Here is a 17,717-nt window from a genome sequence, read left to right on the forward strand (position 1 = left end):
GGATGGGGCTTCTGGACAGCAGTTTTGAAATACTGCCACAGATTCTCAGTTGAGTTAAGACTTGGCCATTCCAAACCATTCACCTTTCTGTTTTTCCAGACATTCCAGTGTAGCTTTGCCCTCATGTTTAGGGCCATTGTCATGCTGAACGATAAATCATCTCCCGAGCCGTAGGTTCACAGCAGTCTGGAATAAGTTCTCCTGCAATATTGTGCAGTATTTGTGTCCATCCATCATTCCCTCAGCTCAGTGCTCCCAGTCCTAGCATATGAAAAACATCCCTACAGCATGATGCTGCCACCACCGTATTTCACTATAGGTATGGTGTGTTTCTTGAGGCATGGGCAGTGTTAGTTTAAAGCCTATTTGAAGTCTAGCCAAAAAGTTTCTATTTTGATCTTATCTGACCATTACACCTTCTCCCACATCTTAACTGGGTCTTTCTCATGCCTTATCCATAATGCACCCCATAGCTTTGCCTGCCCTTTTAATTCATTTGGTGAGCCACCCTTGTAGTGACGTTGCCAGCCCACCACAGTGTAGAAAATCGCCCCAGCCATCACAGAGTTGACAGCGAGCTACCTAAAAGAGCCATGTAAAGAGTGACAGTCCATGGGCATTCGGAGCAGGTGAGCACTGGCACGATGCTACAATATTCAAAATGACTGCTGTAATGGAAACAAATTCCATGTTCAGCCACCAATACTAACATGCAGAGTCACTGTAACATTTAAGTGAAAACATGACTATCCTAAGATCAAAGTGAGCACCCATTAATAGTGTTCTTAGGCTTTTAAAGCTCAGGTGTGTATGTGTACATCCTCGGCCAGCCCTGTCGAGCTCGTGGCTTCTGAAACTCCTCTGGTCCACCAGACGTCACTAATTTCAAAGCTTTCAGATCTTTTGCTGGCTTTGTCTACCCATCACTACATTTTCTGATTTGCTTGTTTGTTTGCACCCATTCACTGTAAACTCTGAGGACTTCAGTGAGACAAACTTGTAGGAGACCAGCTGTCTCCGAGATGGCAGGACCACCGCAATGTCTAAATCACACCACAGTCACTCACTGCCCATTCTAATGTCTGATCCAATGCTAACTAAACCCCTGGATTCTGCTGGCGTGCTTTTATATGCCGAATGGCCACCTTGTGATTGGCTGTTTGTGGGTCCTGGTTAATGAGTTGGTGGACCTAAGAAAGTAGCCACCGAGTGTTTATCGATGTTTAAATGACAATCACCTGTTGCATCCATAATCACTGGCCATATTCTATGCATTTTTAACTGGTGACTGTCAAATTAAGAGAAGCGAAACAGCCGATCTAAGAAATTGTAAAGAGAACATTTTTTCTATAAGGAGCAATATAATTAAAAAGTAAGGCCATTCACAGAAGACCACTGTGAGGTGCCATTTATTCTTGTAGTACGTGCTTCATATTGTCAGGTTTACCTGATTTAAGACCAACATATGCAGGAGATGCCAGTCCACGAGATTGCCAGGGGCACCGAAAACGTTTTATTCACAGTTGATTATTCTCCCTGCTGCAAGTCCACCAAGTGATACTTCATTAACGCTTTTCATTAATTACCAGTTGTGTATAAGTTGATAAATATTCTGTATGTCTTTATTTGTAATCTAGAGATACCAATTGTCATCTTAAGAGTGTCATTGGGCTTGTTGTATTTTCATGTCTAACTTTCCAAGAGTCGACTCAGGATGTGAATTTTATTGCAAGGTTGGGGGTGGAGGGGGTGCCTTGGACTGGTTTGGCAAGGGGGGATTCAATGCAGGACATTCTATAAACCAACCCCTGCAGGAAGGCCATAAAACTGGGACGCTTCAGCTACACAAATGGTATCAATTACTTGAGGGCGGGTGTGAAAAGGCAGTGTGAGCGGCCATTGGTCTGAAGTGTGGCTGTTTGGGATTGGTTTGGCCATTCTGTACCGTGATGCCTGATTGGTCTAAGGATTTGGAGAGAAATGTATAAAGCTGGTCGCTTTGCCCCTCCCTCTCTCTCACTCCATAGCCACGAAGAGAACACAATGAAGAGCGCAACTCGGCGGCCATAATGAGATAAGCACGTCGCCTGTCCTGAAGAAAGCTGACTAGAAATGACTTGCAGGGACATTTGAGTAACTACAAGTTTGTGTGCTGCCTAAAACTACACATCTAGCATTTATCAGGGTGTATGGTTACCAATATTCACATTATTATTATGTTAAAACTATTATCAATAATACATTATTTAAAGTCGCAACTTTACTCCTGCTATCCTTTTACTCTAATTCCCTTAGTTTATAAATGTAGGAGGAAAGGTGGGAAGAAGTGCTAAACTACAATACCTTATAAAGAGTGGTAAGTCTACGGGATTTGAGGCACTGTGATAAAGTCTGCATAATAAAGAATACAAAAGGCGAAAGTAGAGTCACATTGGACTCCATCAAGACAAAACAAGCAGAAATTACCAGGAACTAAGAAAGAAAGCACAGCATGTCATCATCAGCATCTCTTGAGCGCCCTCACCTGGCTGAGTGTTCAGTCTACAAGTGTTGAGGAACTCTGCGGTGAAGTAAATGTCCACATCACAGAAAAACAGAAGAACGTTGTTTCCTTTCCAAGACTTTGCTCCCACATCCAGTCCTTTTCCCCGAGAGAATTCTTCATTCAGTTGGATGAAAGTGTAGTTTTTAAAGCTGACTTCCCTGAACAGAAATAAAAAAAAACCAATAAGGTATAATTTCTCTCTCAATTTATTACACATTTTGTTTAATGCGTATTTGTAAAGTGCCCATGTTATTTAGGTCCATAAAAGTGGCACAGTGACACAGCATTTAGCCCTGCTTCCTCACAGTCGTAGTGATCAGGGCTAAAATTCGGCATTCATGGAGTTTACTCATTCTCTGCATCTCTGTGTGGGCTTTGTCTCTGAGTTCTTGAGTTCCCCCTGCCAACATCCTAAACTTGTGTGGTAAGTTAGTATGACCTGTGATGGACCCAATCTATTGAGATGGGCTCTGGATTTTGTACAGTGCATTCAGAACGTTTTCTGACCCCCTCACTTTCTGCACTTTATTGTGTTGTAGATTTTATTTTGAATGAGTATGTTTCCCATTTTTGCCCATCAATCTATTCTCAGTAAGACATTATGACAAAGTGAAGGCTTGTTTTAAGAAAGGTTTGCAAATTAAATAAAATCAAAAACTGAAATCTCTCATTCACAGAAGTATTCAGACCCTTGGCCGTGGCACTCCAAATGGTGTTCCTCCTGTTTGTTTCAGTTTGTCTAGAACTTAATGTAGAAAGGCACACATCTATGTATATAACTGATCACAATTCAGGACCAAAACCAAGCCATGAAGTCCAAGGATCTCCCTCTGGACCTCCATGACCAAAGTGTGGCGAGGCACAGATCAGGTCAAGAGGGTGCTACAATTTCTAGAGTGTTGAGTGTACCCAGCAGCACAGTGACATCAAAAATTGTGATATGTAAGAAGTTTGGAATCTCCTGGACTCTTTCTAGAGACGACCGGAGAAACTGAATAACTGTCCAAAAAGGGCCTTGGTCAAGGTGGTGAAGAAGAACTCAATCATCACTACAAAAGGGCTTCAGAAGTCCTCTACTCAGTTTGGAAAACCTGTTGGAAAAATGGGCATCTGAGCAGCACTCCGTCAATCAGGCATTTATTGTAATGTCAGACTTGAGTAAAAAGGCATAAGACGGGCAACTTGGACTCTGAGAGCATGAAGGAAATGGCTCTCTACTCTGACAAATAAAAACTGAACTCCAAGCATCATGTCTGGCAAAGACCAGGCAATGCTCATCACCTGCCTAATACCAACCTCATGGTGCCAGGCAGCATCATGTTATGGGAAGGGTTAGGAAGACTGGTCAGAATGAGTGCTGACAAATGCAGAGAGACCCTTGGAGAAAACCTACTCCAGAGTGCTTCTGACCTCAGACTGGGGTGACAGTCTGTTACTTCCAGGAAAACGCTGGGGTGGCTCCAGGACAAGTCTCTGACCGTCCTTCAGGGTCTCAAACCCAATAAAACATCTGTGGAAAGATCTGAAGATGGCAGTTCCCATCCAATCTAATGGGACTTGAGAGGATCTGCCAGGGAGAATGAGATCAACTACCCACATCCGGGGGTGCAAAGCATCTATAGGGAAGACTCAAAGCTGTGATTGATACCAAAGGGGCTTCAACAAAGGATTGAATGAAGGGTCTGAATATTTTGATGAATGAGAGATTTCAGTTTTTGATTTATAATAAATTTGTCATCATGGGTTTTTGGGAGTAGATTCAGGGCCGTCTTGATTTATGGGCAATGGCCGGGGACTCCAGGAGCATAGGGGCCCATGATGTTTCTGATGCCTATGTATGTTTCTGTTTTGCTATCAAAGCTGGGGCTCCAGCGCACTACTTTGCCAGGGGATCTATGATGCTGTTAGGGCGGTCCCGAGTAGTTTGATGGGCAAAACGGCAGATTTATCCATTTCAAATTGAACCTACAACACAAAAAAGTGTGCCAAACGTGGAGGGGCCTGAATATACTCTGGATCGACTGTAGGCGGATTACACCACACTGTCTTCTTATGGAAAGACCCCTAAGAGCACAAGTGCAGAGATTAGCGTAGCACAGGAATGAAGTTCTGTGTCAGAGGTGGGCCGTGCAGCTGTTGAGTTGATGACACAATGAACTTGAAAATACAGATGACATGTCAGGGGTCTCAGCACAGGCTGTTGACATCGTAGAATGTCGGGCCAGAGGGCCACAAATAGTTACAAAAGCAGGTCTAAAAATGATTTTAGCCACGGCAGCTGTGTAAATGATTAGTATCTCTGGCTCACTGTAGTCACATATTGGCGAGTCGTTTAACATCAATTTAGACATTTGATCTGGTTGGGGGTGTCAGAGTCTGTCTGAACGTGCCTTATGGTGGTCTACCATTCTGCTAGCTCCTTGTGAATATGTGATTGAGATAATAAGATGAAAGCCTGGAAGGATTCAAAGTGAGGCCTAACTTATTGAGACTGCTCCTCAATTAAATCACTTTATAAATAAGCTTAAATAATATCCGGTGCCCTCATACCATTTTTTTTTGTTATTTTTTAATTGTACAAGTATAATACTTCACGCTGCAGGACTTGACATGGCTTTCCTTTTTTATATTCAACTCACTGCTCTCGTGTTGGCTTCATAAATCCTCCAAGGCCTCAGCAGCTATAACCTTGTTGAGGTTTGCTACCACAAGCACTCGATCGATTCGAGGTTTGATGTTTTAGTATTGATTTTGGAATGGGCATCTTAATTATCTCTGTTTTCTGCCTCATCCCCATCTCTCTTGGATGCTGGGGTTCGCACGGTAACAATTTAACTTTTAGCAATGGGCCATAAAGAACTGCTGCCCAGATCTGGGAGCGAAAGTAAAACCAGGAAAAGCCGCACTACACTGGACTGTTGATTGATTTGAACTACTTATGCTTTTATTCAAAAAGATACTTGTACACCCAATTTGTAGTTTGGAAGGTCTTATCGCAGGTTTGAAATATAGTGATTCACCTTCCTTGTGCTCCTCAACCCTCCATTTAGGCATAAAATACTTTTAGGTTTGTAGGTGGATGGACAGGGAAATCTAAATGAAGCCCATCCACCCATCCATTTTCAATCCTGCTTTTCCATTTCATAGTCACCGGCAGGCAGGTCTTATCTTACTCCAGGAGAAAATACTGCAGGAGAAAAGCATGAACAGACCCGGACAGGGAGGCCCCTTCAATCCAATGTCACATGACATGACCTCTAGTCATTGGGTATGTCAGACCAGAACATCACTCAGTATAACATGTTTAGTGACTGTCTGCAGACCTTCCAGGACAGGTGTGCCCGCCCCTTTTTATGACAACCAATAGCGTGCTGCCTGACGGAGTTGGTGCTGCGTGAAGGGTTATCAGCTATGGTGATTTCGGTCATAATCTCTGCTCATTATTTTCCCCATTCTGTCGTGGTACATAAATCACAACACATCAGACAGATGTGCTTCTCTTCTGTTCTCGTGGTCTTCCTTGCTCTTCGATGCCTTATATGAATGGCACTATCAGGAGAGCATTCATTGGTTGTCAGCTCTCATGTACACAGAGTCTGCCCCTACGACTAAAGAAAAGACCAAACCTGTTTGATTTTGTCAGAGTGTGTGGTGCACTAGCTGGAGTGAGCTGTTGGGCATGTCACATTAGACAATCGGATTCATTGAAGCATGCTGTCGACTGCCTCCGACTGCTTCAGATTATGTAAATGAAGGCTACGATTGAAAATCGTTGGAAGAGTCGTCAAATGTAGCATGGCCTTTACAGAGAACATGCAAGCATAGGCAGACATGGTGATCAGCTCAACACTAGTGATTATGAAGCAGCTAAATAAAATGTCAGTGCTTCACGTAGAATTAGTGTAGATGGTTTGTGGCAAAAATGGGTAGGAACAACACTAAACCCCTGGTGGTGAACAGTGTGTGACAATGCGATTCGGCTCATTGCTCCCAATCCTGTTTGGGAGGCTCTTGAACCTGCCACTGTCGACACTGTAACTGAGATGAGCCAGGCAAATGAGGACACGTACATAGGAAGGCCTACAAAAAGTCTTTACCACCTTGGAAAGTTTTACATGTTATGGATATGCAACACTGAAGCACAGTGGATTTATTGAGGCTTTTTTGACACTGATCAATCAATCAATCAATCAATCATGTTGGAGGATTGCCTTATGGGGTTGACTTAGGTATGTAATAACCCGCTGGGATGAGAGAGGGCACTGTCTTCTCCTAACATGGTCTTATTCTTCTTTTCCTGTAGCACCACAAAACCAGAAAGTGAGGGCACTTAGCTCCGCCCCTCCCAGTTCACTAACGATAAGAACCCCAGCTGCCCAGAAGGAGGCGTCTTTTTGACAAGAGTGACCCACCAGACGGAGCTCCTGAGCAAACTGACTCTCGGATTCGGTGGCTAAAGTCGAGTCTTTGGGGTTTATTTATAACCCTGAAGGCAAGACACCTAATGCCACAAAGTTTTTGTTCAATTATTTATCTATCTACCTATTATATAGTGCCTTTCATATCTATCTATCTATGCCTTTCATATCTATCTATCTATGTCTTTCATATTTATCTATCTATGCCTTTCACATCTATCTATCGATTTTATAGCGCCTTTCAGATCTATCAATTTTATGTTGCCTTTCATATCTATCTATCTATCTATCTAGTGGTCTGGTGTGGTCTGAAGTGGGTATGTCTGTGGTTTGTCAGTGGTCGGCTTTCTTGGAACTGATCAAAAGAAAAAGACTCTCCACTGTCAAACTGAAAGCAGATCTCTGCAAAATTAAAACTCAGGCTGACTGAATACTTTTTAAGGCCTTGTAATACAATGAAACTTTTGCTTTTGTGTCTCTAACAGACTTGTGATCTTCGTACAATACAGAAAGAAGAAGATAAGGAATACAACATCAGATGATACATACAAGAAACACTCATGCGCTTATCTGAAGGAAAACTGCCGAATATCCTCATGACCCGAGGATTAGGACTCTTCTTGAATCTAACGATTGCTAAGGGGCCCGAATACAGCAGTAAGATAAAAACATCTGTACAGGAAGGCTGAGGTCTTTAATAATTCTGTGTGCCTTTATAAAGCAGCATATGTTCAGTATGGAAGGGAAGGAAGGGATGTCTGAGCTGCCTTCACCATCCTCTGCAATGATTTGTGATCCTGAGCTGAATACAGCAACATGGGCGAAAAGCATGGCGAGGGGGTGCAACCTTTAACATTTTCAAGAAAGGTTTACCTGGCACCTTCCTTCAAGAATTGTGTCATGGCACAGATCTGGGAAAGGCTACAAAAATATTTTTGCAGCACTGAAGATTCCCAAGAGCACAGTTGCCTTCATAATTTTTAAATGGAAAAGGTTTGGAACAACCACAACTTTCCCTAATGCTGGCTACCCAGTCAAACTGAACAATTGTGAGAGAAGGGCCCTGGTAAGAGAAGTAACCAAGAATCAGAGCTCCAGAGAATGTAAGAATGGAAGAAACTTACAGAAAGACAACCATCTCTACAACACACCACCACTCTGGGCTTTGTGACAGAGTGGCCAGACTAAAGCACCTCCTCAGTAAAAGACACATGGGAGTCCACTTGGAGTTTGGGCCTAAAAGACTTGTAGACTGTGAGAAACACAAATCTCTGGTCTGATGAAACCAAGATTAGCATCATTTCTTAAGGAACCAGGCACTGCTCATCACCTGTGCATTACCATTCCAATGGTGAAACGTGGTGGTGGACGCATCATGCTGTGAGGTAGGTTGTTTCTTCAGCAGCAGAGATTGGGAGACTAGACAGAGTTGAGGGAAAACTGAACAGAGCAAAGTACAGAGATATCCTCAATGACTGCCTGCCCCAGAGCACTCTGGGCCTCAGAATGGGCTGAAAATTCATATTGTACCAGGTCAGTGATCATAAACACTAAGCAAAGACAACACTGGAGTGACTTAGGGACAACTCTAGGAATATCCTTGAGTGACTTAGTCAGAGCCTTCTTGAACCCAACAGAAGCAAGAAACAAGAACTGAAAACAACTGTCTGATGATGGTCTCCATCCCATCTGGGAGAGCTTGAGAGGACCTGCAGGGAACAACGCCAGAAAATCCCCCAACCGTGGTGTGTGGAGCTGGTCGAGATGAATCCAGGTGTAATTGATGCCAAGGGGGCTTCACAGCAAAGTACTGAGGAAAGGGTCTGAATACTTGTGTCAATGGGATATTTCAGTTTTCTCTCTCTAGTACATTTGTAAACATATGTGTCATAATGGAGGTTTGAATGTTGCTTGATGTCTCAATGATTTTAGCACGAGGCTGCAATATAAAAAAATCTGAAAAGCATGAAGGGGGTCTGAATACTTTCTGAGTGCTCTGTATTCACCCCCTTGGAAGTTTTTATACAACATTGATTCAGAGTGGATTACATTTGGCTTTTTTTGACACTGATCAAGAGAACACGACCTTAACGTCAAAGTGAAAGCAGATCTCTGCAAAGTGGTCTAAATTAACACAAACTGAGGCTGACTGAATACTTTTTATAGGCCTTGTAATACAATGAAATTCTTCTTTTTGTGCCCCCCACACACTGGCGACCCTAATACAATACACACAGCAGAAGACAAGAAAAACAATGTGCGCTTATCTCTGCCGGGTACCCTCAGGACCCGAGGAGAAGGAATTCTCAAGCAGTAAGAAAAACATCTGTACAGGATGGCCAAGCTCTTTAATAATTCTGTAAGGCAGTGTGTGGTATGTACAGTATGCCTTTGAATGAAGGGAACTCGAAGCTCTGTAGTGATTTGTGGTCCTGAGTTGAATCTGGCAATACGGGTGCAATTTAATCAGACACGATAGGAGGGGGGCTAACCTTCAATATGTTCAAGAAAGGTTTACCTGGCACCTTTCTCCACATGTTCTGGCACTGCCCTCCTCTCGTCTCCTTCAGATACGCCAGTTTCTTTGTCTGTTTCTGTTTCAGTCCATTCCTCCAAACTCTTCCTCTGCTGGACCACTCAGTGTTCTCATGAATGGCCACCTCTCACCAACATGAACTGCTCTGTGTCTACAGTCTCTTGGCTAAATTACTTCCTGCCTCTCAATAGAAACTCCTTGAGCTTCGTTATTTTAACATTTGTCAATCCTCATTTTTAAAATCTTATTCACTTAGAACTTTTGTAGGAAAACACTGGTATTGCTTTGCCTGCTCACAAATGGCTGCCAGACCTTCAGTTCTGTCTGCGAACTGGCAGGTAAATGTTTTGTGCAAAACTGGGAGATGTGCATAAAAAAGCAAAACAAAAAAAAAAAGTCAGAAGGTGAAACAAAACTGAATCTCAATATGAGAGACAATAGTCGTAGTCGAGAGAACAAGAGGGTCAAAACACGCGAGAAAAGAGCACAACGATAAACGTGGAGCTCTTCAGAGTTTTGGTATCCGCAGATCCACGTAGGATTTGCACCTTTTATCCTTATACATGGGTCATGACCTCAGAAGCCACACCCCTAGCAACACTGGAAGCCAACCTAATGACGGAATTAAACAATAGCGGCGTTTAAGGATCCCAAATCATGCCACCTTCTTTTCTAAAACTTCAACTTAAGTGTCATTTCTCCTCACAGGCCCTCTCCTTGGCATGCTGAATCTGATCAACCTCAGGCAAATGACATCAAAATATGGCTCAGTAGGACTCATCTCTGCTCCAGAGGTACTTTCATTACATCGGCCTAGCTGGGAAAGGAATGTTCCTCAACCCTAGTTGGGATGCCAGACCATCCTCTCCGGTACTTACAAGAGACAGGTTAGAACTCTGTTGTGTGGAAGAAGATTTTTACATGCTATAAGCTTCATTCAGCCCTTGGCACTTTGTGGTTGACTTGTTTTAGCTTCCTCTAGATGTTTCCTTATAATCTGAAAACATTACAAATGGTACCTAATTCAATGTGTAACTCAAATCCTGCCTGTTCTTCTACTCTGTCTAACTGCCTGTGGTTATACATGTAAAAGAAAAATGGGGAGGACATGCTGAACTACTGTACCTGACAGACTGGTGAGTGTATGGGATTTGAGACCTTTTCTTCAGGTCTACACAATAAAGAGTATAACGGGAAACAACACAAAGCAGGTCTGAAGAGCCGTTAAGTCGTACAATCATGCCTTGCTATGTCTGTGATGTTCGCTCCCATTTGTGATGTCAAAAACATACACTCAAGCAGCTGATTTTAGAAAGATGATTTTAGTTTTATGGACCTTGGATAACAGCAAAGAGCTTCATAAGACTGGGAGAAGAGCTGATTAAATAGGAGAAGCAGAAAGAAAGAAAGTGATATTAGAGACAGAGATACATCAGAGACACCAATTCATCTGGACATTGAAGAAAACAAATCACATATCAGCCCGAATGATGAATCTAAAAGACACCCGGGACAATGTCCTGTGATGAAATAGGCACGGAAGACTGTAAAAGTTGCAAAAGCACTCCCAATAATGCCCACTAGAGGGGGATATACTGCCAAACCCTGGGCCAGATAAACTAGCCCTAACCCTAACCCTAACCCTAAACACAGAAACTTCATAAAAATAAAAACAGTTTTATTCTTTACTATTCTTCAAAAACATGCTTGGTAACACTTTTCATTAAATGTCTGTAAATACCATGTAATTAGCTATATATTACCAAATGCTTTATAACACAGTTAAGCTCTGTAAGGTATGATGGCAAAATGGAGTTGCCTAAAAACACAAGGTAATCCCAGGCAAACACAGTTCTAATCCAGTAATCCCAAAGTAAAGTCAACAAACAGAGACCAGATATCAAAAATCCAGAGAAATCAAAAAGCATAAGCACAGGAGCAACACAACAACTCAACCAAACTCACCAGCACACTTGAAAATGGACAGCCAGGAACTATGGGAGACCCTCCAATGCATAGTGCAGAGGCAGGAACTGTGGGGGACTCTGCGAATAGATAGGGTGGGCGGAGGGCCGTTCCTGCAGGTCACTGGCAGGCGGCCACATCTCTTGGGAGACCACCCACAAAGCACGTGGGACATCGCACAGGGAGCTTACATAGACAGAAAAAACTGAAAACAACGAGCAATGCACATAATCAACAAAAGTAACATTAATATAAATTAAAGAATCAAGAATGAACAAAACATACATAAAAGATGATTTGAACTCCATCCGGGGGTGAAATATATCACAATCCCCCCCACACACTAGGTTATTTATCTTATTATTTCAATCACTCTAGACACAAAAACAAAGTATAGACATTTAGAAGTAAACTAGTATTTATTACAACAGAATGATAGAAATACTGTACAGTAGAATATAATATGAACTAGATAGCAAAGTCTTGATTTATATACAGTATGGTCATTAAAGCTTACTGAAGATTACCGGCAGTGTCAAATGAGGATGTGTCAAGGCTCAGCCAGGTTTCCTCCCTTAGCTGGGGTTCAAATTCATGGTTTATGTTGTTGTCTTTGTACGTTTTTGCTTCTTTAGTGTGTATTGCGTTTATTTTTGTTTATTTGCCATCGCTTGTGTTTAAGTTTCAATGCCTTGGTTAAGTTCCAGGTGTTTTGTGGGTGGTTCCACAGGGACCGGGGCCACTTGCCAATGACCTGCAGGAACGGCCCTCCACACTGTCCATCCAGAAAGTCTCCCACGGTTCCTGGCAGAGCACTCTGAACGTGCTCTGGAGTTGCTCTGAAGTTGGTAGGTCTTTGTGTCTCCTGCCATGCTTAATGGATTTTTTTGATATCGGGACTTTTGTTCGCCTTGGATTACCTTGCTTTCAACTCCTTTTTGTGTTCCACGGAGCTTCACTGCATAACAGAGCCTTTGAAAGTAAATACTTTACATTACAAAGATTCTACAGGGGGCTTTTTCTATCTAGCCAGGGCTTTTTGATGAGATTTCCCCCTCTAGTGAGCATTTTGGGAACTGTTTGAGACTTGCTTGTTTTCGAGACACCACATTCATAACAGATTGCCACTGACCTTCTGACAGGGTTTAATATGTTGAGGGGAACACCTAATAAGTAGTACACCTCAGCGTAAGAGTGAACACGTTGTTGCTAAGCACATGATTTTTCACCAAGGTGTGTAAGCCTCCAATTGACCCTGAGACACCTGCGTGATATCTATACTGAGGCTAGCAAGTCCCTATGTGGAGTTCTGAAGAGTGAAATGCAGTATAGATATCATTCATAAACAGTGATTGAATTGATAGCATCTGTGAAGTTTAGGGTGTGAGTTGGCCAATCCAATAATGAACTTTGTAAGTTCAGCTCATCCCTGCCACACAGTGTAGACATGAGTGCTAAGAGAAGTCACTTTACTGGTGTAACATCCCAGTCCATCCTTCTTTTCTGTCTTCTTCTTCTTCTCCATGGTAATAAATTACTGTCTATTTCTGGCCTGGCACTTTGTTAAAATGGGTCTCCAGTATGGTTTTGCCATACACCCTTAACAATAACATTCAGTTTCATTTTGATGGCGTTAGTTTTAATTACTGTCTTTGCTATTGTCACTCATACTGTATGTGTCTGTGGATCACCCTCTGGACTCATCTGAAGCAGGTACTACCACCCCGGGTTGAGAGGTGCCGCTCACGCTAACCTTCTCCTCTTTTCTTCCCTCCGGAGCATCGTGGAAACGCCCAGTAATAGCAGTTGACTCCGCCCCTTGTAGTCTCCTGTTGTTAAAGCCTGCTGCCGGCAGCAGAGGCGGTCAGCTGTGAACAGGCTGCACCTTATAACTGAGCTCCCTATCATGTGACAGAAGATGTTATTGCAGCCGGACGGCTTTCTTTAGTTGTTTGTAGCAGCGTGCATTGAGGACCTTTTTGCCTGTATTTTGCGACTGAATTAAACAGGGATGACCAGGTTGGCGCCTGTGGGAACCTGCAGTGCCTTATGCGACCACACTATCTTGTTATTTACTTGTGTCTTGTGTCTCATGTCACTGTTACAACTTTAACCTGTGGCTCATTTAAGCTCATCACTCTCATGATCATATAAATGGAGTCCTGGCCATCATCACTCAGTCACTGATGTTTGCTTTAGTGCCTTTCTCTAATCCTCACTGCTCCAATATTTCATTCATAAAAACTGTAATGACATGTCCAATGATGGGATGTGGCATCGGTGAGCCTGAGGATTATTCGGCTCTGTGGTTTAACAGACATGGCTAAATAAGTATCTGAATAATGAAGAGTAATGAATTTGTAAGTTTTTAATTAAATTGCTTGATAAATGTAAAAATCCCTTTGAAACGCCAATTAGCTGAGACTCCACTGTTGACTTCTTTTGATTCACATTTCTCATTTTAGAAGGTCTAATGAACTTGACAAATGACATTACAGACAGGCCTCATTGCTGACAGAGATTATAAGGCTCCAGATCTTTGAAACAATGGATGTCTAATTGTAGAAGAAACTAATGGCAAAGCTAAAGTCAATCTGAACCTTAACTGACACGCTGGATAACCTAAAATAAATTAAAATGATGCACCATTTGAGTTGCTGCAGGCAGTGTAATGAATCAGGAGAGAAGTCATCTCGATGTCAGCTACGGCGATTCCTCTCTTAAATTACTGTAATTAAATAAGAGATAAGGAAGGCAAATTGAAGGACGGCATTAAGAGCAAAGAGAAACAGAGGTGGAGAAAGAAACACAGCGATGGAGGCTTGAATGCTACGTTTTCTCTTACTGTCGTCGTGGATATGTTTTCTGCCACAACATTTAGGACGGACCACGCATGCATAGATGGAGAGGGAATTGTGAAAGATAACTTGTGAAAATCATTAAAGGCAAATGAATTCTCATAAGGTAATGCTCTGAGCTGGTCACCTAAAAAAGGAACAAAACTAAAATCAAATAAAACTAAAACTGCCCTGCGGTGGGCTGGCGCCCTGCACGGGGTTTGTTCCTGCCTTGCGCCCTGTGCTGGCTGGGTTTGGCTCCAGCAGACCCCGTGACCCTGTCGTTAGGATATAGTGGGTTTGACTGACTGACTGACTAAAACTAAAATGGAACATGGCAGATGTGGTACTGCATGGATGAGATACTAACAGCAAAGTAGACAGCAGAGGACGACAAGATGACTCAGGCAGAGTGGTGCTCACAAGCAGTGAATGCTCATCTGGAAGTACAATGCGTACAATGGAGTGACAAGGAGTGAGGAGTCTTTTGGACCACACAAACAGAGGAGGAGGTCGTCTGTCTGATGTGTCATGTTTTATGCTCCAAAACAGAATGGGAAAAAGAAAATAAAAGGTAAGAGAGTCACCGTATCTGTTAATCCTTGTAGAGCACCAGCTCTGTTAGGTAACACAATGGCAGCTGCCACAAAATGGGCAAGCATGGCTGTGCTAGAAGGTCACGACTCAGATGGTAAAGGTGACTCTTTTCAGTCATGTACATTCACACGGTCCGGCAATGAGATCAGCAACTGCCATCGACAAGTCTGACATACTAGAGGTCGTGTAATGTGACAACAGCTTGAGCAAGTCACTTCACCCACTTGTGCGCCATGTTATGAATAGTGGCTTTTCTCAATTCTTTGTGAGTTTTTGTGAATGAATATTTACAAAGTATACATCTCTTTAGGGGTTTACATTGTAAAGATTCTAAGCAACATTGGTTTTTGCTCTCATGACAAATTGAAAAAGTTGTAAATATTTTAGTCATTCTGAGAAACAACCTTGTTTTTTGTTATGGGTTCCACCATTCTTGAGCAAAGACGTTGGGTGTTTCCTAGGTGATCAATGCCAGAATTGTGCAGAATGTGCGACACGTGTTATGTCATCAAAGCATCAGGATAAATGGATGCCCCTAACACCCCATCACTAAGCTGAGATTGATGGATTACCTCTGTTTACCATGCAAACTGAATTCTTAATAAAATATTAATTTTAATTAGAAACATATAACATTCCATACAGTCAAGTCACAATTTAACATCCATCCATCCATCCATTGTCTAACCCGCTGAATCCAAATACAGGGTCACGGGGGTCTGCTGGAGCCAATCCCAGCCAACAAAGGGCGCAAGGCAGGAACCAATCCTGGGCAGGGTGCCAACCCACCGCAGGACACACAATTTAACAAGTCAAAACAAAATAAAATTTGACTCCCACCCAAGAGAAAGAGAGAGGAGCCAGCAACTGAAATTACTCAATAGATGGAGCAAGAAAAGAAGAGTATCCTTTTCCCCGAAATGGAAGCTTATTCTAAAATGTTACCGATTAGATTTTACCATATTTAAAAAAAAAAAAAAACTTTTGTGCACATCCTCTAAGTGAGAATTATATTTTTTTCCAATTTCAAATCGGATCAAAGATCGGTTACCCACTGACTTAAGCGTGGTGGGGTGGGATTCTTCCAGTTGAGCAAGATATGTCTACGTGCTAGTAGTGTAGTAAGGAAATTCCAGTTTGGTTGTCCTTCTCCACTTCACGCCCATCTGTGAGCCCACCAAACACATCTGTTAATGGATAAGGAGTGTAGTATATGGCCGGCCATTCATCCAGGCTAACACCCCCAGGCCTCCAGATGGAGCCCTCCCTGCAGCATGGAGGTGCCCCGAATGCCAGCAAGGAATCATGGACAATGGAGTGTTTATTCACAGCCCTGCTGGATACCATGGGGGCCGCCAGAGGATGCTGCAGGGAGGATCAAGGACTATTTTCCCTACAACCCGGAAGTATGTCCCAGTCACGTGGACAGAAGAAATGATGTACTTCCGGGTTGAAGAAAAGGAGTTTTCAGCTGACCCAGAAGTGTTGCCAGCCACATGGACAGAGAGAGAGAGAAACACTTCCAGGTCAAGGACTTTAAAAAGACGATGAGAAATCCCAGCGTTGAGCTGAGTTGGGAGGAAGGGAACAAAACGTCTGGGAGAGGAGGATTGTTATTGATTTATTATTGTGTTATTATTTATGAGTATTGTGGAGGGAGCTTAGTGCACAGTATTGTCCGAATAAATTTAATTATTGGACTTTTACTTGGTGTCTGGCATCTGATCTGAGGATTCTAGGGGACGACAGCGCCCCCTATCTGTCACAGGAGGGACTGTGACACTCAGGCTGTCTTGAAGGCATTTAAAGATTTTGGTCCCGAATGATGATAATTTGGTGCAGGCCCAGAACATGTGACCCAGTGAGGCTGGAGCTCGATTGCAACGTTCACAGGTTGGATCTTGCCCTGGAAACATTTTGGACAATTTTAGATGAGATAAATGTGCTTGATAAAAGATTTTAAGTTGAATGACTGAATGCACTGCACATATGGCGCCCGCGTGAATTCTATGCATGGCTGCCTTCCACTCCTTTTGTGAAATATTACGTTTCAGATCCTTTCCCCAATGTACTCTGGGGTCTTTGAAAGGAAGAGACTTTAAAATATTTTTATAAATTGTAGAGATGCTATCTGAGTCTTCGAGACTGATCAATGATTCTTCTCGAATAGAACAAGGCAGAAAGTGAGGAAAATTGGGCAGGTTCTGTTTAGCAACAGTTTCTGCTACAGGGCTGTTTCAGGAACGTTGCCTGAAAGAATCTGATGTGGTGACTAGCTGTATTTAGGAGGTTAGAAAGATGTCTTTTTTATTGTTGAGAAGAGTGAAAGTTGTTGTTTAAGTGGTTCTTAGAGAAATCTGCAATCATCCATACACTGTCTGATCAGGTAACAAGGTAAGGAAATGGTAAAAGAATACACATCCTTCAATGACTGAAAGAAATGTATGTGCCACAGTTTACTACGGGATACAAAGGAGGAACGCTACAAAGAATGAGTTGAGGAGCGTCTCCCTTCCTGCCTAGCACTTTGGTGCAAGATATCTTTAAAAATCCATTTGCTGCACTCAAATTTGGATTTTATTCTGTGGGAACATGGGAGCAGTCTTTGATGGGAGAGGACATCACTCAGATGGAGAGACGTCATAGTGGAAAGTGGAGTGAGTCTCTGTTAGCTGACATCTGTTGGTCATTCCACTGTGAAACACCCCCAGATGATTGTCATCATTATTTTTGACTTTGTTCTTTGCTCATCATTATTTTTGACTTTGTTCTTTGCTCGCCATTCTTCTTACGCTTTGGTTCGATTGCCTTGTTGTTTC

General features: G+C 42.6%; 1 protein-coding gene across 3 annotated transcripts in view; it reads right to left on the reverse strand.

Annotated features, from left to right (window-relative positions):
* The window catches only part of csgalnact1a (chondroitin sulfate N-acetylgalactosaminyltransferase 1a), a 451,987-nt gene that overhangs the window by 23,619 nt on the left and 410,651 nt on the right, over positions 1–17,717 (reverse strand). For all 3 annotated transcript variants that reach the window (XM_039750360.1, XM_039750359.1, XM_039750361.1), the window contains one exon: positions 2,525–2,703. In XM_039750360.1, coding sequence (XP_039606294.1) covers positions 2,525–2,703 — 179 coding nt within the window. The remainder of the gene's footprint in view (positions 1–2,524; positions 2,704–17,717) is intronic.

The sequence above is a fragment of the Polypterus senegalus genome, chromosome 4 (genome assembly GCF_016835505.1).
Source record: "Polypterus senegalus isolate Bchr_013 chromosome 4, ASM1683550v1, whole genome shotgun sequence".
Taxonomy (NCBI): domain Eukaryota; kingdom Metazoa; phylum Chordata; class Cladistia; order Polypteriformes; family Polypteridae; genus Polypterus; species Polypterus senegalus.